The following is a 19,470-nucleotide window of genomic DNA, read 5'->3' as shown; positions in this document are numbered from 1 at the left end:
GGGCCACAGCTAGCCCTTCTCACCACCTTCTGGGATATTACCTTCACTGCCTCGTCCCTAATGTTTATTGAGTATTTACTGTGCAACTTTGTCAAGCTTGCCTCTAACATTTGCAGGGAAGAACAAGAGTATAGATGGAGACCCACGTACCATGTGTCTAAATATTCAAAGGTTATAACTTATAAGTGAGGCTAACAAATTGGTATTTTCATAACCTGGAAGACCGTATCTGAATTTGGGATTCTGTAACTGAACCTAGCAGTTCTAGGAGAGCTAGTCTGAGCATGCTTTCTTTTCATTTTGCACCCCCAACTCCATTCCTCAGTTTGAGGAGCTTCATGGACATGTGAGTGGATACTTAAGCTTTTCTGAACCCCCAGAGATACCTACCCCTTGAGATTATGCACAGCAGCAGCACAGCCTGCCCTCTGAAGAGCGTGCAGGCCTTGAAAGCAGATTGTGGGCTATTTGGTTGGGCAATACAGCGGTTAGGTTCCCGGAGCATGCTTCAGGCAGACATTTCTCCTTGGCAGTGCAGGGCAACCACATACATATATTTCCCAAGTGTCTTCTCTACAGATCAGAAAACTGACCCCCGTGTGACATGGCTTCTGACTGCCTTTCCTTAGCATTGTACAGAATGTGCTCCAGTCTGACCTTGACCCTCATCTAGAATGGGCCCAGAAATGGCAATATTAGTAGAACAGAGATGTTCAACTAGTCAGAGTAACTTTTAGATCTTATAAAGAGCTTCACAGTTTGCAAAGGCCTTTTATATACATCGTCCCAAACCCCAGGTGATGAGAGAAAAGACTGGGTAGAGGCAAACCCAAAGACTTTGCTCACCAGCCAAGGAGTGAATGCTGATCCCACTATAGCACCAAGCACAGGTGCTCAGCAGTGCTTCCTGTTCAGTAGTGTTAGAGCTCACTAACACTACTGAACAGGAAGCAGTCTGAGGGAACCCAGCGATGGTCATGTCCCTGCCAGGGCAGTGGCAGAGCCAGCAGTCGTCAGTAGATCTCCGAACCGTCAACCCCCACTTCTCTTCTTTCTGTCTTGGTCCACACACCTGACCTGGTTGGCTCCCTCCAGCCAAAGCAGGTGGCATCTCCCTGGGCCAAAACTTCATGACTTTGAGCTGTCTACAGGAGATAGCTCTGGAGATAGCTCAAAGGAGAGAGTTATCTGATGCCCATGGAGGAGCCCCACAAATTTCTTGTATACCCATGGATGCACAAGGAATTAACCTTTGAATGGCTTGTCATCCAGGTAGGAGAGGGATTGTCAGAGAACTGTGAGGAATGGGGAACCCACATACATCGAGCGTTTCTTTCTGCATATGGGCAGTGTGTTAAGTGTTTTCACGGGCAGTCTCTTTTGTGTCCCTCACTGCTTTATAAATGTTTATGATTGGATTCAAAGGCAAACTGAGTAACAGAAGAGTTTGTCTTCCCACGCCAGCTCCAAAACTGGCACCAGCTCCTTCATCAGTAGCAGTGCCCTCTCAGCCCTCAGCCTTTACCTGCGATGACACACACTTGAGTAGTATCCTTGCTACTGCAAGCCCATAATAGGAGCAGGTTCTTCCCCAGAATCGTTCTCAGGTCCAACGTATGGTTTCCTTGCAAACAGTACCATCTGCTGGTCAGAAAGTGCTAACTTCTAAGCTGGAGGATTGAGGAGAAAAGGGTCTTTAAAACCTAGTGGGACAAAAGATACAGATATCCCAGCTTATACTCAGCTCTTCTCTAATTCACTAAAAATTTGAAACTCCCTATGCCCTAAAATATTAGGTAAATAGGCAGGTGTTTATGGTTAGCCTAAGCTGATGAGAGTTTTTATGCATACTGCCTGGTGGTTCTTCAGCACCTTCTGCAATAGCTCTATTTAAGATAGGAGTGTTCCAAAAGGGAGTTGCACCAACCCGTGTCGGTGAGCAGAAGATGGCCAAGAAGTATAAATGCCAAGGCTTACGTAGGCCTTTTCTACTGAAATTGAGCTTCCTTTTCCCTTTCCCTTTGGAGCCTGTGCCCAGATTATAATCTGTCCAGGAAGGGGAGTAGGAGAGAGTTGTACAGCCCTTTGGGGTAAAAAACATTGCCTGAGTATAGAGAGCAAAGAGCAAGTATAGTATCTCTAAGCAAAGGGGACAGAATTTGAATAGTAAGTGTAAAATGGATAACTCTAAAAAATTAATTTATTAAAATCAGTTCTCAGATAAATATGCTGACTTACTGTAGTACAGTTGACCCTTGAACAATGCAGGGGTTAATTCGAGTATAACTTACAGTCAGCCCCTTCCACATCCACAGTTCTTCAGCATCCGTGGATTCAACCAACCATGGGAACCATTCAGTATTGTATTTACTGTTGAAAAGTATTTGCATAAAAGTGGACCCATGCAGTTGAAACCTGTGTTGTTCAAGGGTCAACTGTATTTAAAGTGGATTTAGCTCTGGGAAAGAGAGTGATAAATTTGATAGAAATGGGCTTTAGGGACCAACGACCTGGGTTTGAATGCCTGTTCCTGGCAAGTTAATGAACTTGTTGGAGTCTGGTTTTGGTAAAATATGAAGCATAATGATAACACTCATGGAGTCTTTTTTTTTTTTACATCTTTATTGGAGTATAATTGCTTTACAGTGTTGTGTTAGTTTTCTGCTGTACAACGAGGTAAATCAGCTATAAATATACACATATCCCCATATCCCCTCCCTCTAGGTCATCACAAAGCACCAAGCTGATCTCCCTGTGCTATGCAGCAGCTCCTCACTAGCCATCCATTTTACATTTGGTAGTGTATGTATGTCAGTGCTACTTTCTCACTTCGTCCCAGCCTCTGCTTCCCTGCTGTGTCCTCAAGTCCATTCTCTTATGTCTGCATCTTTATTCCTGCCTTGCCACTAGGTTTATCAGTACCATTTTTCTCGATTCCATATATATGCGTTAGCATACAGTATTTGTTTTTCTCTTTCTGATTTACTTCACTCTGTATGAGAGACTGTAGGTCCATCCACCTCACTATAAATAACTCAATTTAGTTCCTTTTTATGGCTGAGTAATATTCCATTGTATATATGGGCCACATCTAATTTATCCACTTATCTGTCGAACTCATGGAGTCTTGGAATTATTCAATATTGCATGCTACCCTTAGCTCACAGTGAATGCTCAGTGAGGTTTAGCTCATTTTTTTCGAAATGGCTGGTTCTAATAAAGACAGTCATGGTCCATGTCTGGATCAGACTGAGCAATTTTCTTAATATGAAGTTGTTTTAGAGCATACATTACTTGCATTTACCATGTGACCTCTTTACCGTGGTTCTACATTGAAGGAACAGAAGAAAAGCTGTGGAAGATCTTCAACTTTAGATCCTGCAAGGGGTAGCATTTGAGATGAACATTAAAGAAAGAGTGGATTTGAAAGAACTGGAGTCAATATGAAACTTATGTAATGTTATAAACCAATAAACCTCAAGTGTCTCAATTAAAAGAGAAGAATTGAGTCAAGCAGACCAGGGTTCAAATCCCTGTCCTGTTATTCACTAGCATTGTGACCTCTGACTTTGCATTTCCTCCCTTATAAAATGTCCTAATTCTGCTTATCATGTCAGTACCAAACGACAGAACATATGTAAAACACCTATATGAGGTCAGCAGCCAGTGAAATGAACAAAAATGGGGAAGCTGGATGCTGTAGGGGCGTGTGTGTAGGAAGGCACAAAGCAATCCAGTTTAGTCAGGTTGTGGGCCATGGGCAGCCCTTGAGCCCAATCCGGGTTCCCAGCTTCACAGTGGCTTTCTTTCTTCAGGTGGCCACCATGTCCTTGAAGATCCAGACAAGCAACGTAACCAACAAGAATGACCCCAAATCCATCAACTCTCGGGTTTTCATCGGAAACCTCAACACAGCTGTGGTGAAGAAGTCTGATGTGGAGACCATCTTCTCCAAGTATGGCCGTGTGGCCGGCTGTTCTGTGCACAAGGGCTATGCCTTTGTCCAGTATGCCAATGAGCGCCATGCCCGGGCAGCTGTGCTGGGAGAGAATGGGCGGGTGCTGGCTGGGCAGACCCTGGGTAAGCATCTCTCCATGGCCCTGCCCCTGGATTTCTCCTGGGCAGGTGCTGGCCTGCATTCTTTAGCTTCCCTCTTATCCTCTTTTCTATCTTCTCCAACCGTCACCCACTATAAGATCAGTGCCTGTATGGGAAAATTTTAGAAGTTTCAGGAAAACACTTCTGTTCTGTCCCTGCTTTCACAGTGTAAGCGTTCCAGTTAAAATGCAGATTCCCCAGAGAAAGGGAACAGAGTGGACTAGCACAGCCTCTTACATTGGGCTGCATTTGGCTTAGGTTAGAACCCTTTCTGAGAGCCAGGAGGAGGGGCTGGGAGCATAAGGTGAAGCAGGTGCTCTTGGTCGCGGTGCTATGTACATGAGATGTGGCCGTGCTGGAGGCCTGCCCTGGAGCCTGTATAGTGTTTGTATATGTTCACGTACTTCGGTATATTTGTGTATGTTTGAGAAGGATATGTGTCCCTGAATATGTGGTATGTGGATGTAACTGAACATGTGGGGAATATGTGGACACATACTTTACTTACATGTATATATGTAGAGTTATGTGTGTATCAGAATATACTTGAGTGTGTAAGCAGATATTCATGTATTCATTTACCAAATATTTATTGAGGTCCTAACATTTGCTGAACTCTGCTGTAGGCATAAAGATGTTTGGTAGAAGGTTTGTGTAAATGTGCATTGGCTCATTTGCATATGGGCAGTTAAGTATAGGATGTTGGAGCCACGTCTGAGTGTAGTTGAGAGTGTGTGATCTTATTTCCTGGATATGTGAACGTATGTGTGAGGATGTGTGTCTGATGTATGCGTTTATGTGAGTGTACTTGAGAAGGCATATAATTTGATGTACGTGGCCGTGTGTGTGTGTGATTGTGAGCATGCATGCATGTATCTGAATGTATCTGAATGTGTAAACAACTATATGCATGTGATGTGTGGGTATGAGTCTAATTTGTGAAGACACCTGTTGTCCATGTTAGTGAGCGAAGTCCATGTGTATCTCATGTAAACACATAAATTGCTGCACACGTGCATGAGGGTGATATTTGCATGGGTGCTGATATCCTGTCAGCATCTGACTCTGCCTTCTCCCTCCATACAGACATCAACATGGCTGGAGAGCCAAAGCCCAACAGACCCAAGGGGCTAAAGAGAGCAGCATCTGCCATATACAGGTGGGGCGCTCTGTCTTGTTTGTCTGTCTCTGGGTGGGATTGGTTCCTCTTTCCACAGAGGGAGTGAACACTGGTGGTGACGGTATGCCAAGCCTAGAATTTGGGGAGGTGTTTGGAGATGAGGGCCTGCGAAGAGTGGGCTGAGTGGCCGTCTCTAAGCCCCGGCCCTCTCCCCTTTGTTTCCCCAGTGGCTACAGCTTTGACTATGATTACTACCGGGACGACTTCTACGCCAGGTGAGCGGGGGAGGGGCGTGCCCAGGCATGAAACAGCCAAGCTGGAAGGGTCCTGAGAGATTGCTGGTGCAGCCCACTCAGTCCTCCAAGTGGGAACTGAAGCCCAGAGTTGTGGACAGGCATCTGCCCAAGGCTGCTCTGCAAGTTAGTGGCAGAGCTGGGACTAGGGTCCAGTTCTATAGGTGCCCAGGCCAGAGCTCTCCCCAGCCCACACTGTCTCCCAACTCTCTGACCGCCCCTCCCCTTCCTAATCCTGGGGTGGGACTCAATGGGACTGGACAGCCAGGGGACCTATAAATGTAGCAAGTTGGAATACAAAACAGGTACAGGGCCAGGTGCAGGGAATTTGAGCCCTCACGCTTCTGCTGTTCAGTTTCCTTACCTCTCTGAGGTGCCCAGCCAGCTGAAGGAACCTCAGAGCTCAGTCTGAGCTTCTTAGCCTTATGTTTATAGCCAAGAGGCCAGCAGTCCTTTGGAGGTCTGAATTAGTCCCTGGTAGGCTGTGGCCCACCCCCAAGCCTACCCAGACCCCAGCGTCCATGGCACCAGCCACATTCTTGTGGAAATCATGGTGGGGGCTGGCCCAAGCTTCTCCTCCTTCCTGCTTCTCTCCCTCCCTCCCTCCCTCTCAGCCTGCCCCAGGCTGTCCCAGAAGAACAGACCTCTCTGAGCCTCAGTTTTCTCACCTGTGAGTGGTTTCAGGAGACAGTGCAATGTAGTGGAAAGTGCCCTAGCCTGGGAATCAGAAGACCTGGGTGCTAATCTCAGCTCTGCCACTGAATAGAGTGCACAACTTTGGGCAAATCCCCTCCCAGTTTGAAATGGGCTTGTACCAAGTGATCCCTCAGGGCTCTTCCAGCTCTGGGATTCTGTGGTTCAGTGATTCTGACCAAGGCCAGAGCCGCCCCCTCCCCTTAGGGGCAGAAATGCAGGGTCTGGGACTGGGTCCATTCCCAGAGACTCTCCATCTCCAGCCATCACCACCCCAGGGCAGGGGCTCCCTAAACAAAGGAGTACCAAGGCATGGGGCGTAGAATTGCCTAGTGATGGCAGGTAACCTGGCTGTCATCAGGAAAGTGATCCCATAGTATACCCCTGTGGCTGCTGTTCTGTGCAGAAAGGTGGTAGCAGCAGCAGCGGTGGGAGAAACCCCTACTTGGCTTACTGAGTTTCTGCCTGATCAGGAAGAGAAGCCCTCCTGGAAAGGGCTGGGTGATGGCGTCGGGGGTGCAGCATACTGTCTGGTATAGAGGGTCTGACCGAGCTGCCTAACCTTGATACTCCACTGGGCCCCCTGCCCCTCCATCCTCAAAGTCGAGTGAGAAGGATGGGGTGACTGGGGCCCAGAATGAGGAAAGGGGCTTGGACTCCAGCCTCATGCCTCTGAGGTCATAGGCCCCTGAGTTGAGGGTCTCGGTACCCTGGCCCTTCACCTATCACACCTTCTAACGTGTTTTTAACCAAGTTCTCTCATGCTCTACCCTCACGGCAGCCTTGGGGGATGTGGGGGGCACAGAGTTTGGGGTAGCCATCCTCACTAGGCAGATGGGAAAACTGAGGCTTAGGCAGGCTTAGGGATTGACTCTCACTCCCTCACCTCTCTGTTTCCAGCTGGGGATTTGTACTGCTTTAGGGAGATTTGCAAACTCTGACCAGAGCTCGGGGTACAGTTGACTGAGCAGAAGTAGGTCAGGTAATAGAGCAGGACTGGGTGTCAGGGTGATCTAGGGAAGTCTTCTTTCTGGGACTGTTGTCAGTTTGCTCCTCTGTTGAATGGGGCTATAACCATTACCACCTGTCACCTCCCCTGCTCTTACCCAGCTTGAATGGTAGGAAAGGTGGATGTAGTAAGGTCACTGAGGTCCAGAAAGCCCTTCCTCTTCACCCTCAGGACCTAACTGGGAGCAGGATGAGGTATACAGTACAGGCTACCCAGCCCTTCACCAGCCCTACATGTGTTGGTCTAGGGTCACAGTGCCCTCTGGTGGCCACAGGCCATGCTGCAGCCTCTGGCCCGTTTGCTCTCACAGGCTCTTCGACTATCGGGGCCGCCTGTCACCAGTGCCAGTGCCCAGGGCAGTCCCTGTGAAGCGACCCCGGGTCACAGTCCCCTTGGTCCGACGTGTCAAAACCACCATACCTGTCAAGCTCTTTGCCCGCTCCACAGCCATCACCACCACCGGCTCAGCCAAGATCAAGTGTGAGTGACTATATCTTCTTCCTAGGTAATTTTTATTTTTGTCATTAGCAAAATAATAGAATTACATTTTTTTACATTGGAAAATAGATAAAGGAACAAATCTCCCACAGTTCTGCAGCTCTAATACAACCAAGTGAGTATTTTCATGCATTTCTAAGAGGAAAAGACCGACATTTGTGGAGGAGGGTCTTGGTAAGTTAGGCACAGAGTCCAGTGCTGTGACGTGGAGCCCAGTGAGGAAATGGTGTCATCTTTCCTTTAGTAAGCACAAGGACAGGTCCACACAGGCTCGCTACTCCACTTCATTCTGGTGTGCACACGTGGTCAGGCACCCAGGAAATCTGATTGTAAAACACTCACATTTACACACCTTGAAAGACAGATACCACTCTCTAACATAAGCAAAGACACATGCTTGCTCAGGTGCACACAGAGGTACACACCACACACCTCCATTCTTATCCATCCCCAGTCCCTTTCAGAGTTGGAGGGGTCGGGGATGGTGGGGGAGATCCAGGTTCACAAGGGCCTCCAGAAAGTCTCAGGGGGAAGCCACAGGCAGCTCAGGCCTTTTCCCTGGCCAGAAAAAGACCGTGGACAAGGATAGTTTCTGCCACTGGCCTGTCTTCCTAGTTGACAGAATGGGGCTAGGGTCTTGTGTTAGTGTCAAGCTCCCAGCCCTTAGGTGACATCCCTGTACTCCCTCCACTCTCAGTAAAGAGCAGTGAGCTGCGTACCATCAAGACAGAGCTGGCCCAGATCAAGTCCAACATCGATGCCTTGCTGGGTCGCTTGGAGCAGATTGCCGAGGCGCAGAAGTCCAATCCAGGTCAGCTTCCAAGGGTCCCTGCCCAGATCAGTGGCCAGGGGCACAGGGCAGAGTGTGGGGAGGACAGTGCATGGGGCAGAGAGGGACTGTGGCCTCCAATCCCACCTGGACCCACTGTGCTGAGGCCTAGGTTACGCTAAGGTGCTACCCCGGGCAGCTGCCCCAGGTTGATTTTTATTCCCCTCATCCCCCGCTTCCGCCTGAAGATGGCAAAAAGAAGGGCGAGAGTGGCAGTGGCAGTGGCAGCGCCATCGGCAGTGGCAGTGGCAGTAGTGGTGGCAGCAGCCGGCCACCGGCCCCCCAAGAGGACACAGCTGCTGAGGCAAGCATGCCCCAGGGAGAAGCAAAGGCTCGAGACGACGGTGATGAGGAGGGGCTGCTAACACACAGCGAGGAAGAGCTGGTGAGGGCATGCGGTGGGGGGGCAGGGGGAATTGGGACTGGGACTGGACTTTGCACGCTTGGTTGCAGGAGGGCTGCAGGGAGAAGGGGAACCTCTGAGCTGGTTGGCTGCCCTATGAGCTCCCTCCTTCCTTCCCAGGGATTCTAGTCCTGTGAGGAAGAGGGGGGAACGAACAGGGAGTACTTAGCTATTTCAGCTGCCAGTCAGAAATCCCACTGAGGACTGGGGCAGACCTCTCTCTAGCCCAAGGCCCATTCTAGACTCTGTCTTCTACATGAGTCGGAGAAGGGAAGAGTCACGGACTCAAGCAAACACACACGGTCTGCAGAGTTCCAGGGAGCACGAGGGGTTTGCCTGGGGAAGCCACGGGGAGTGTGGATATCTACTCCACCTGAGGATTTTCTAAAAGCCATTGTTGCCTCAGAATGAAAACAGGCTGTCTCAAGAGGGAGTGAGCTCTGTTTGCTATTGGAATTCTTCAGACTGAGGCAAGGAGCTCATATTAAGCGGGAAAGTAGACCAGATTCTGAGTCTATAAGATGTCTGTTGTGTGCCTAGTTCTCAGTTACCTAACACTGAGCACCAGGCCCTGTAGTTCACACTTTTTAACTTCATTTAACCTTAACAGCAGCCCTGAACTCTGCAAAGTATTACTCTTGTCACATTTTACACCATGAAGAAACTGAGACTCAAAGGAGTCAAGTAGCTTGCCCAGGGCGTTGTAGCTAATAAGGGTTGAGCCAGGATTGGAGCCTGGCCTTCAGCGCGTCTGTGAATTTTCTCTACATGGCTGGGTTCTGGTGTGAGGACAGATAGGCTTATGGCCATAACAGTTGAGAGGTCTTTCTCATGCCCAGCCTGTCTCTTCTTATTTAAACCTAGCCTGATACCCCATCTTACTCTTTCAGGCATAGTAGTCTCCATAGAGGCCCTAATGAAGGCTTCGATGCTCCTAAGATGGGGAGCTCACCAGTCTACTAGGCTTTCAGTCTGCTCCAACCTAAGAAGGTCTTTCTATGCAGAATGTGCCCCCTGGCACACCTAAAACTTCCTTGACTGGTCCTTTCTCTCCTGCGGGTCCTTCAGACTACCCTGTTGGGATCCCAAGCCAGCCTTTAGTTAGACTGGTCCCATAGTTATTCCCTTTGGCTGTCCCTCCCCCTTTCTGAGTGTGGTCTCCATATGTGCTCTGGGCCCCAGGGTAGGACAGAGCTTGCAATGAGTGATATGTGGTCCTTTGTTGTCTCCTCCCTATCAGGAGCACAGCCAGGACACAGATGCGGAGGATGGGGCCTTGCAGTAAGCAGGTACGGGGGTCCTGGTGGGGAGGGGTGCAGTAGACCTGGCAGGGTAGTGCTGTGCCCAGCAATGAAGGCTCTGTCGTCCCCAGACATCCTGCCATGCCCATTTGTAGGGGCTTGGTGGGTTGCAGAGCAGGCAGCCGTGGATGGGCTAGCCAGGTCCGCCCAACAGGAGTTCCCTCAGAATACTCCGAGCTACATTGCCTGTCTCCACTTGTAAAGAGCTCTGAGTCTGCTGGAGGAGGACAAACCATTACCACCCAGTGTGAGCAGGATGACAGGGACTGGAGAGCCAGGGGCTCATAGAGGGGTGTGGTGGAAGAGGTGATGTGTAGCTGAGCCTGTTGAGGATTGAGGGAGAAGTGTCTGAGGGAACACCCTTATCAGAGGCACAGAACGCTGGCAGTCCTTGGTGTGTGAGAAATGGCCAGGAGCCTCCTGTGGCTGCAGTCCCGGCTCTGCACAGTGGGGAGAGGGAGCTGCTCATCATCAGAGGGTGATGATTATGCCAGACTTAGGGGCTGGGATAGGATCCTGTCAGGAGGAAATGCCGTGTGCACCCCAGCCCTACAAGGTCGTGACTGTGCCAGTGTAACAGATGTAGAAACCTGAGGCACTGAAGGGGGCAGGGAGATGCCACGTATCTCACAAGATCCCCAGGTGGTAATTGGTGGAGCCTAGATTTGAACCCAGTGGTGTGGGCCTCAAAGCTCATTCTCTGGTTGGTATTTACCACCCTGCTCTACCCGACCCTAGAGGGAAACCAGGCCACAGCAGCTCTGCCCATACTCTGCCCCATTCCTTTGGGGGCCGTTTCCAGAGTAAGACAGGCTTGGGTGGAGGAGGGCCTCAAACAGCAGAGGTGTCTATACGCATGACACATTCATGCTATGAGATGCTCCACCATACATTTAAGTTTAGGCAATCTTCGTGGTTTGTTTTACCTGGGAGGCTAAGTTTTACCTTGTTAAGCCAGTTTGCAGGAGAGGTGCTGGGGACTCAGGTGAGGAAACTGAGGCTCGGGGAAGGGGAAGATTCACCCAAGGTTTCATGGCCAGAAAGTTATGAGGCCCAAGCCAGAGTTCAGGCATATCTTTGTTTGCAAACAGCAAACACCATTCCACTCTTTCTTCTTCCCACCCCGTGTTATCAAGAGCACGAAGGGGCTCTTCCTCTCAGCCTTAGTCTCTCTTTTGTGTCTGTTTCTCAGTCTGACAGGAGCAATGGCCACCAGCAGGAGAAGGGCGTACACTGTACCAGGCCTCAAGCAGGGCACCCACCCCTGGATAACCACCCCCAGCGGGTCCCAGAGGAGAGCTGGCAGCAGGCACCACCTCCCTCACGGGTCCCAGCCAGTGCCACATTCTCTGCAGGTGGAGTTATCAGCATCCCCTTCTCATGTACCCTCCCTCCCTGTTGGCACTGCCCAGGCCAGAGGGCAAAGAACAGAGTTTCCCTATACTCTGCTTCCCCTCCCCAGGACACTCCCAGGCTTGGGGTTTTTCTATAGGTTTGGAGGAGGGTGGGGCCCACGGGGAGGGGACCCTGACAATAAAGAGATTGGATCCCAATTTGCTCTGAGATGGGATGGTTTGTGTTTTCTCATGAAGGTACCCTGGCCCTCCTGTCCAACCAGAAAGCAGGTCTGCTACACCCGCTTCTGTTCCCTCCTTCACTCCTCCCTGCCAGAGAGAGCATTGTCTAGGGTGCCTGAAACTGATCTGTCTGGGCCTTAGTTTCCATGGCTAAAATGGGGATTAAAATGGCCAGTAGGGTTGTTCGGGAGGGTCAGATGTGCCAGTGCCCATGAGAGCAACTTCGTGGTAGAAGTGCCAAGCGGTTTTGATCCACTTGGTCAGGCAGTGGTAGGTCCAGGCCTCAGTTTCTAAGTCTGCTGTTTCCCAGCTCTAAAATGGTTCTAGAACTCACCACTTCCTCCCCTTCTGTGTCTTGGTTTAGGACACTGTTTTTTCACAGGGATCTTGGGCAGCAAGGGGAAAGAGGCTAGAGGCTGAGGCCTTCAGTCAGAGACCCAGACCTGGAGTGAAAAGTAGCCCCTTGGAACTGGTCAAAAGACTTCAATCTGGAGAGTTGGAGAGTTGAAGAGGGTGTCTAGAGGAAGGGGCTAGGTCCACAGGGAGTGTCTCATCCCCTTGAAGAGCCCTTGGTGGCACATACCACTACAATCCCTGAACCTACAATCTGTCCTTGCACCCAGGACATCAGAGCCTAGCTTAGCTGACCCACTTGCGCACCTGGGTAGGTCTTCATGTTCCCCTCTGTACAAGGTGGGGAACTGCTGCCCTTGACTGGAACTTGGGCAAAGTCCAAAGAGGTTTTGGTGCCTGGTAAATATCACACCTAGGGCTGGCACTGTGTTCTGTGTCCCCAGAGCTTAGTGCTGTGCGCCCATTGTACTGTAATAACATTTCTAGACTCTACAAGGACTACTCAGTATGCTTTACTGAGGCACTCACTTTTCAGAGCTGGGGGGACAGGTACAACAGCATGGGCCATGGGCTTCTTTAGTATGCCAGGCATAGAGGCCATGAGAAGAGCAGGGAAGACCCTTTCCAGAGTTGTGAGCATCTGCCCTACCCAGAGGCCCTGTTTTATCACCCTGGCACCAGGAAATATCCTGGACAGAGTAAAAATGGGATTCCCCAACCTGGCGCCCCAGAAAAGCCCCTGAACTACTTCAGCTGCTAAGAAAGCTCACAGTTGGGCCCTTGAGTTGAGAGGTTCATATCCACAAAAGCCTGCATATACCTGCCCGTCATCCCTGTGTCTGGGACCAGAAAAGACATTTCCCATTGCATTGCTCAATAGTCTTCATTTTTCTTTCCAAACTCTGAAAAACAAAAGGAGATCATGAAGAAATGTGATACCAGATTCTGCCCAAAGCACTGATATCCTCTAGATACTTTCAAGATCTTAAGTATCGATTGTGATCCTAGCAGGACTATCATAGCCAATGGGTTTCCTGGATTGTGAGCTAATGCTTTCCCCCTTTTACTGCTGCCAGTATGGTTTGTGACCCTGGCAGGTCTTTTTCCTTGCCAGGTCTCAGTTTCCTCATCTGTGTGAGGGACTGGCCTAGATAGGGACAGTAAATGGCCCTTATTTCAGTTGTATAACAAACCACTCTGAAATTCAGTGCTTTAGTGAACATTTATTAGCTTTTGATTCTGTAGCTGGGCAATTTGGGCTGTGAGCCAGCTGGGTGGTTCTTCTGCTTATCTCATCTGGGCTCTCATGTGGCTGAAGTGAGCTGGCAGATTGTCAGGAAGCTGACTGGTCCCAGATAACCACCCACTTGTCAAGTGGTTGGGCAGTGGGGGCAACTGGGCCACACGTTCCTAGCATCTAGCAGGCAAGACAGGGTAAGCCCTGATACGCAGGTGCTCTTCAAGCTCCTTGCTTGTGTCATGCTTGTAAGGGTCTACTGGCCAAAGCAAGTCGTATGGCTAAGCCCAATTCCTCATTATGACCGTAATTTGTTTTTAACCTATCTCAGGCCTCATTTCACTTGCCAATTCAAAACATTTAGTAGCAGCTGCTGGAATGCTTTTTGAAGATTTGGAGCAGTTTTTAGACTATTAGGAAATAGTAACATGATAGTTTGGTCATGTTTTTTATGGGCAAGGAATTGAAATATGGGTATGTGACTGTCAGGTATTAGCCAACCCTGGCCAGGTTACATCTTGTCCCATAACATATATACTATGCAGTGGGCCATATGATGAGACCACAAAAATACAGACGGTAGAGTAGGGCAAAAGATTCTGAGCCAGGTGTCCTGGGTTTGAATCCCAGTTGGGCCATTGACTGGCTTTGGGCATATCAAAATCCCTCTACCTGTGGCCACTTTCTGAATATCTGCTGTATAGAAGGCACATTTTACACTTAATCTCCACAACCACCCTTTTAGGTGGATGTAGTGTGAACTTCTGGTTACAGGTTATAGAAACTGAACTTAAACCTGCTTAAGCAGGAGGAAGTTAACTGTTTCACAAATTTAAAAGCCCAGGCGTAGATTTTCAGACCCAGTGGGACCCGGGGGTTCAGGAGCTGCCATCAGGAATCTTTTTCTCTATTCCTCAGCTCTGCTTCTTCTGTTGGTGGTGTTCTCAGGCAGCTTCTAAGTGGTGGCAGAGCATGGCCACAGGGCCTGTGAAGGGTGGAGGGAGGAAAAAATCCCCAAATGGAAAATACGAGTTCTACAGCTAGAAGAAAGGGGGCTTGGGCTGACAAAAACAGGTCTTCGTTGTGTGATTATGACCATTTTATAGATTTTATAAATGTGGATGTTCTAGAACATGGCCCCATTGACAGGTGGTCATTATATCCTCTCCCCTTTATCTGGACTCTATTTTATCAGTAGAATACAGTGATGGTGATGCTGTTATGCCAGTCTCCCAGTCCTGTTCTTAAGAACTAGCAGTTTCTACTTCTGTGTTGGGACCCAGCCACCATGCTGTGAAGAGGCCATGTGTACATGTTCCAGCTGACAGCCAGTATCAACTGTCAGACATGAGTGAGGGAAGCCTTCAAGATGACTCCAGCCCAGCCACTGTCTGGAGAACCGAGTAAGAACTGCCCAGCTGACCTAGTCAAAGCCCAGCACCATGAGTGATAATAATCGAATGATTGTTGTTGCTTTAAGCCACTAAATTTTGGAGTGATTTGCTATATATCAGTTGATAACCAGAACACAAACTGAGACTCAAAGGTTTAAGTAGCTTGCTCTACTTTGGGGAACTGGGTTAGGAGTAAAGACCTTCTGTTGAATTGAGTTCCTATCTAGACTTTTTGTTGTGTGACCTTAGGCAAGTCACTTAACCTCTGTGAGCCTCATCTTCCTCATCTGAAAAAAGAAAAAAAGAACCATTCTTTTTATGACAATACTTACTGAGAGCACTTATTAGATTCAGGTGATTTTCTCTTAAAAAGTAAGACCATAATTTCCTGTTCTGTTTTTTTTTCCTACTTATTTTTATACTTAACTTGTTTCAAAATGTTATTTCAGGCAGCTCACAAAGAAAAAGTCAATAGAATATTATAAAAATGAGGCAAAGGAAGATAACAGCAAGGAGGCCTTTTTTGGTGTAATAACTCTATGAGTTACTGCAGTCAAGAGGAGTGCGTTGGTCTAGTGATTAGGCCCATGGGGCAGCCCAGTTAGCCATCCTGCTTGTATGAATGAACGGATACGTCTCTCCTCTGACTGGTCAGTGGACTCTTGGTGCACACATACTCCTCTCTGCACCTCCACCTCAGTGTACCTCTGTGGGAGCCCAGATGATCAGGGTGTCCTTCCACAAAAGTACAGCAGCCAGGTCTTGTTTGGCCAAGTGCATGGGTTTGGCTCTTCTGTAGACTGAACAGAAACTGACTGGGTTACCCATTCTTACTTTCTGACCTGGACCCCGTCTTTCCCCCCAACTCTCCAGTCCCTTTTAATAAGCCCCCTTATTCCTCAGACCCCACCTTCAGTGTCTTCTCTGTGCCCTGCCCTGCACACCCCAATGTCCAGCTCCCTGACCACACAGGGAGCTGCCTAAGGTGAGAGACTGCCTCATTCATCCTTGCACATAAGGGTTTTAAAAAGGAACATGTGACTTGGTCACCGACATAATTATGGAGCAAATACAAACAATCCAATCCAGCATCTACCTTTGTCTTCTTAATTATATTCTACCTGTGCAGAATCTATAGAAAGGGATATAACATATATACGTTAACATATATGTTAGCATTTCCTGGGTGCTCTGAGTTCTTTAACACAGATCACATCACCTTATTTAACCCTCATATCAATCCCCCAGAGTTGGAGATACTCATCCCTTGTTACAGGTTGGGAAATTGAGACTCTGGGTTGAATAATTTGCCCAAAATCTTGTCACCTGGAAGGGGTGGAGGCAGGTTGCAAACCTGGGCAGTTGATCACCACATGCCCCTGTCATAAATGACTCTGAAATTCCTCTCCCGATTCTTGTGACAACAGTCTCTCCTGGCTTTCCTCCTCTGCATACTCAATTTGCTTTGCTGACTCTTCCTCTTATGCCAGCATCTCTTCATCCGCTTTAATTTTTATGTATAAATTCCTGGCTGACCAAACCTATGGCTTCAGACTCCACTTTCAGGCCTCCACAATCTCCAACTCTTAACTTAATCCTCCCCAGGAGTGCCAGGGGACATACACAGATACCCATCTGATAGTCCACAAGGATGTCCACAAGGATCTCAGTTGAGCCCTGACCAGCCCCCATCTTTATCTATCCTTCATGAGTCCTGCATCTTGAAGAATGGCATTTTTGTCTACCCCGTTGCTCATGTCAACATCTTCCACTCCTAATTGTCAAATCATATTAGTATTTCCATGGTATGTCTTTGCTCTAACCTGTTTTTCATCCCACTGCCTTAATAGTTAAGCCCTTTTTATCTCTTACATAGACTTTACAACTTGTTAACTAGCCTTCCTGCCACTTACTTCCCATCAGTCTTTCCTCTTTACCACCAATCAGTTATCCACGGCTCAGTGGGTAAATTCCAGACCCCTTAGCATAGCATGTAAGCCCTTTAGGATCTGACCCTCTTCCTTTCTCTCTCTAGCTCAATACCTCCCCCAGTCTGCCCTCTGTTCTTAAGCCGCATAGAACTAATTGTGAAGAGAACTGTCTGATTTCTGTGCTTTTACACATGAGGTTGCCTCTACCTGGAATGTTGTCTTCTCCCACTGGTTAACCCTCATTTATCCTTTATAGCTCAGCTTAGAAGTCACCTTCTCAGACACCTTCCTGGCCTGAGTTAGCACTGGCCCCTCCTGTGTGCTACTTTTATTACAGCTCTTACAGATTATATATATTTACAACTGGTTTGGTCATCGGTCATTTTCACTAAACTGTAAGCTCCTGGAGGGCAGAGAACAGGGTCTGGAGCCCAAGTGCCTGGGACTGCATCCTGACTCCCCACTTACCAACTAAGTGACTCCTTGGGTGAGCTGCTTATCCTCTGAGTCTCCATTTCATCTGTAAAATGGAGATAACAGTATACCTACCTCAAAGGGTTGCTGTGCTTATTAAATGAATAAATATATATAAGCACCTAGAACAGGACCTCACACAAATTAGGAACTTTGGTAGTACTAGCCATTTATTATATAAATGATTATTTAAGAATAGCCCAGAGGGAATTTCCTGGTGGTCAGTGGTTAGGACTCGGCCCTTTCACTGCTGGGGCCTGCGTTCAGTCCCTGGTCAGGGAACTAAGATCCTGCAAGCTGTGCAGTGCAGCCAAAAAAAAGGAGAATAGCCCAGATTCTGGGCCACGTGAGAGGCATCTGTCATAGTGCATTGGTATATCTGGGACTGAAAAGTGAAGCAGTTATAATTCTCAGATGCCAAAACAGTTTATGATACTGAAGATGTTGCCCAGCATGATATGATTAGGTTTGGCCAACTTCCCATGTAGTATTTTGGCTTTAATTTCGTTCCTGGCTCATTTAAAAGCTCATGAAAATCTGCAGCTGATGAATATAATTTTAAAAGGTGTCCATTAAAATGGTGGTGTTCAATAAGAATGTCCATTAATACTTATCCTTTAGAACAGCTGGTTCTCCAGTGGCTTCAAATGTTGTGTTAAAACAGAAGACAAGCTTAAATCAAGGGGCAGTGATTAGAAGGGTTCATGAATATCTCCTATTAGGGAAGGTTTGAAGGGACAGGACTCATGGCAATCACAGGGGACCCGGTATTTGGTCCTTTCTTCTCTGGAGAGCACCACGATTAATGGGACAAAGATTGAAGGACTATGCCTCTGTTGCAAACCCTTGGGAGAGTTTGATGCTCCTATGGCCAAGGGTGGCAGGGTTTATCAGGATCACTGAGACAGGCAACCACCCCAAGGACAGCAGTCTTTAACAAGGTCAGTAAACCCACCGTCATCATAAACATAGAAGCAATACCTACAGTCTTCAGGATTGGTACACTTGGCAGGGCCACCCTTTGGGAAAAGGAATATGCTTACAAGCACTATCAGCCATTAAGTCTCCTCCCCTCTGACCAGGGAAATTCACCCTAAGGGAAGTATGTATTCAACAGAAGGAAGATACTGCATAGTGCAAGGCAGACCTGCGTTAAGAACTTTACATACACTATGTCATCATCTTTGAGGTAGGCATTTTCTCATTTTATGGATGAGAATACAGGCTATAATCAATGGTAGAGGACTGCCACTCCAGACTGTTGAGAGCCTACACTCATAGCATTTTCAAGAATTAGCAAAACCCACCAGTAGGGTACTGACTTAATAAACTATGGCATAACATGAATAGACTCTTATGCAGTTATTTTGTTTGTTTGTTTTTTTGGTGGTACGCGGGCCTCTCACTGCTGTGGCCTCTCCCATTGCGGAGCACAGGCTCCGGATGCACAGGCCCAGCGGCCATGGCTTACGGGCCCAGCCGCTCCACGGCACGTGGGATCCTCCCGGACCGGGGCACGAACCCACGTCCCCTGCATCAGCAGGCGGACTCCCAGCCACCACGCCACCAGGGAAGCCCTCTTATGCAGTTTTAAAATTCTAAAGATACTAACTTGGAAAAATGTTCTTGATACTGAAAGATTCTATGGTGATAGGATTATGGCAATTAAATTTTTGAAATTATAAATTTATCTTCTCAGTGAGAAAAAGACTATATACCACATACTATAAAGCCCAACTTCTAAAAACACATTGTAAAATCTAATGGTCTGTTCAAATGTGAAAACTTAGTATTGCCAGGGCAAAGAATCTGGATTGGGGAGGCCAGGTCAGAACTGGGGCCTCACACACCACAGTAGTACTTCTTCCAGGCTGACCAGCCCAGCATTTTTTCTGAACACTTAGCCTGCAAAACGTTTGGGGGGAGAAGGGGCTACAAGTCTGCATAGTCTATGTTCCTCTTAAAGAAACTCAGATACTAGAACACTTCCTACCACTTACAATCCACAAGCTAGGCACTGCTTGCTCTAGGCATGGGGATACATCATTGAACAAGCATACTCCCGGCTCTCAGCACCTACAGTGGCCTGAGGGGAAACAACAGTTGACATGCGGTGGGCAGGGACCTCTGAAGTGTAGAGTGAGCCAGGAGATCATCTTAGGAAAAGCTTAAGCTTTTTTGTAGGTGAGGCTGGGGACAGGTATGGAGTCAAGAGGTTTTTTTAAAGACTACAGATATAACTGCATGTTTATGTGCTTA

The 19,470-nt window shown here is 48.1% G+C and overlaps 1 protein-coding gene across 18 annotated transcripts in view; it reads left to right on the top strand.

The window, feature by feature from the left end:
• Positions 1-11,799, top strand: part of RALY (RALY heterogeneous nuclear ribonucleoprotein) — a 79,952-nt gene extending 68,153 nt beyond the window's left edge. For 12 of the 18 annotated variants that reach the window (XM_027078571.1, XM_027078568.1, XM_027078570.1 and 9 more), the window contains 8 exons: positions 3,816-4,080; positions 5,185-5,257; positions 5,446-5,493; positions 7,488-7,693; positions 8,409-8,522; positions 8,729-8,925; positions 10,184-10,232; positions 11,437-11,799. In XM_027078571.1, coding sequence (XP_026934372.1) covers positions 3,825-4,080; positions 5,185-5,257; positions 5,446-5,493; positions 7,488-7,693; positions 8,409-8,522; positions 8,729-8,925; positions 10,184-10,228 — 939 coding nt within the window. In that variant the 5' untranslated portion in view covers positions 3,816-3,824 and the 3' untranslated portion in view covers positions 10,229-10,232; positions 11,437-11,799. Of the gene's footprint in view, positions 1-3,815; positions 4,081-5,184; positions 5,258-5,445; positions 5,494-7,487; positions 7,694-7,780; positions 7,827-8,408; positions 8,523-8,728; positions 8,926-10,183; positions 10,233-11,436 lie in introns of those variants that run through there. The other 6 variants (XM_027078573.1, XM_027078572.1, XM_027078575.1 and 3 more) reach the window with 4 other exon arrangements.
• Positions 11,800-19,470: the final 7,671 nt, after the last annotated feature.

Source organism: Aethalodelphis obliquidens, unplaced genomic scaffold (genome assembly GCF_003676395.1).
Source record: "Aethalodelphis obliquidens isolate GAN/ISIS:26980383/991018 unplaced genomic scaffold, ASM367639v1 scaffold42, whole genome shotgun sequence".
Classification (NCBI taxonomy): domain Eukaryota; kingdom Metazoa; phylum Chordata; class Mammalia; order Artiodactyla; family Delphinidae; genus Aethalodelphis; species Aethalodelphis obliquidens.
Note: the sequence above shows the minus strand (reverse complement) of the source record. Positions and strands in the feature narration are given on the sequence as shown.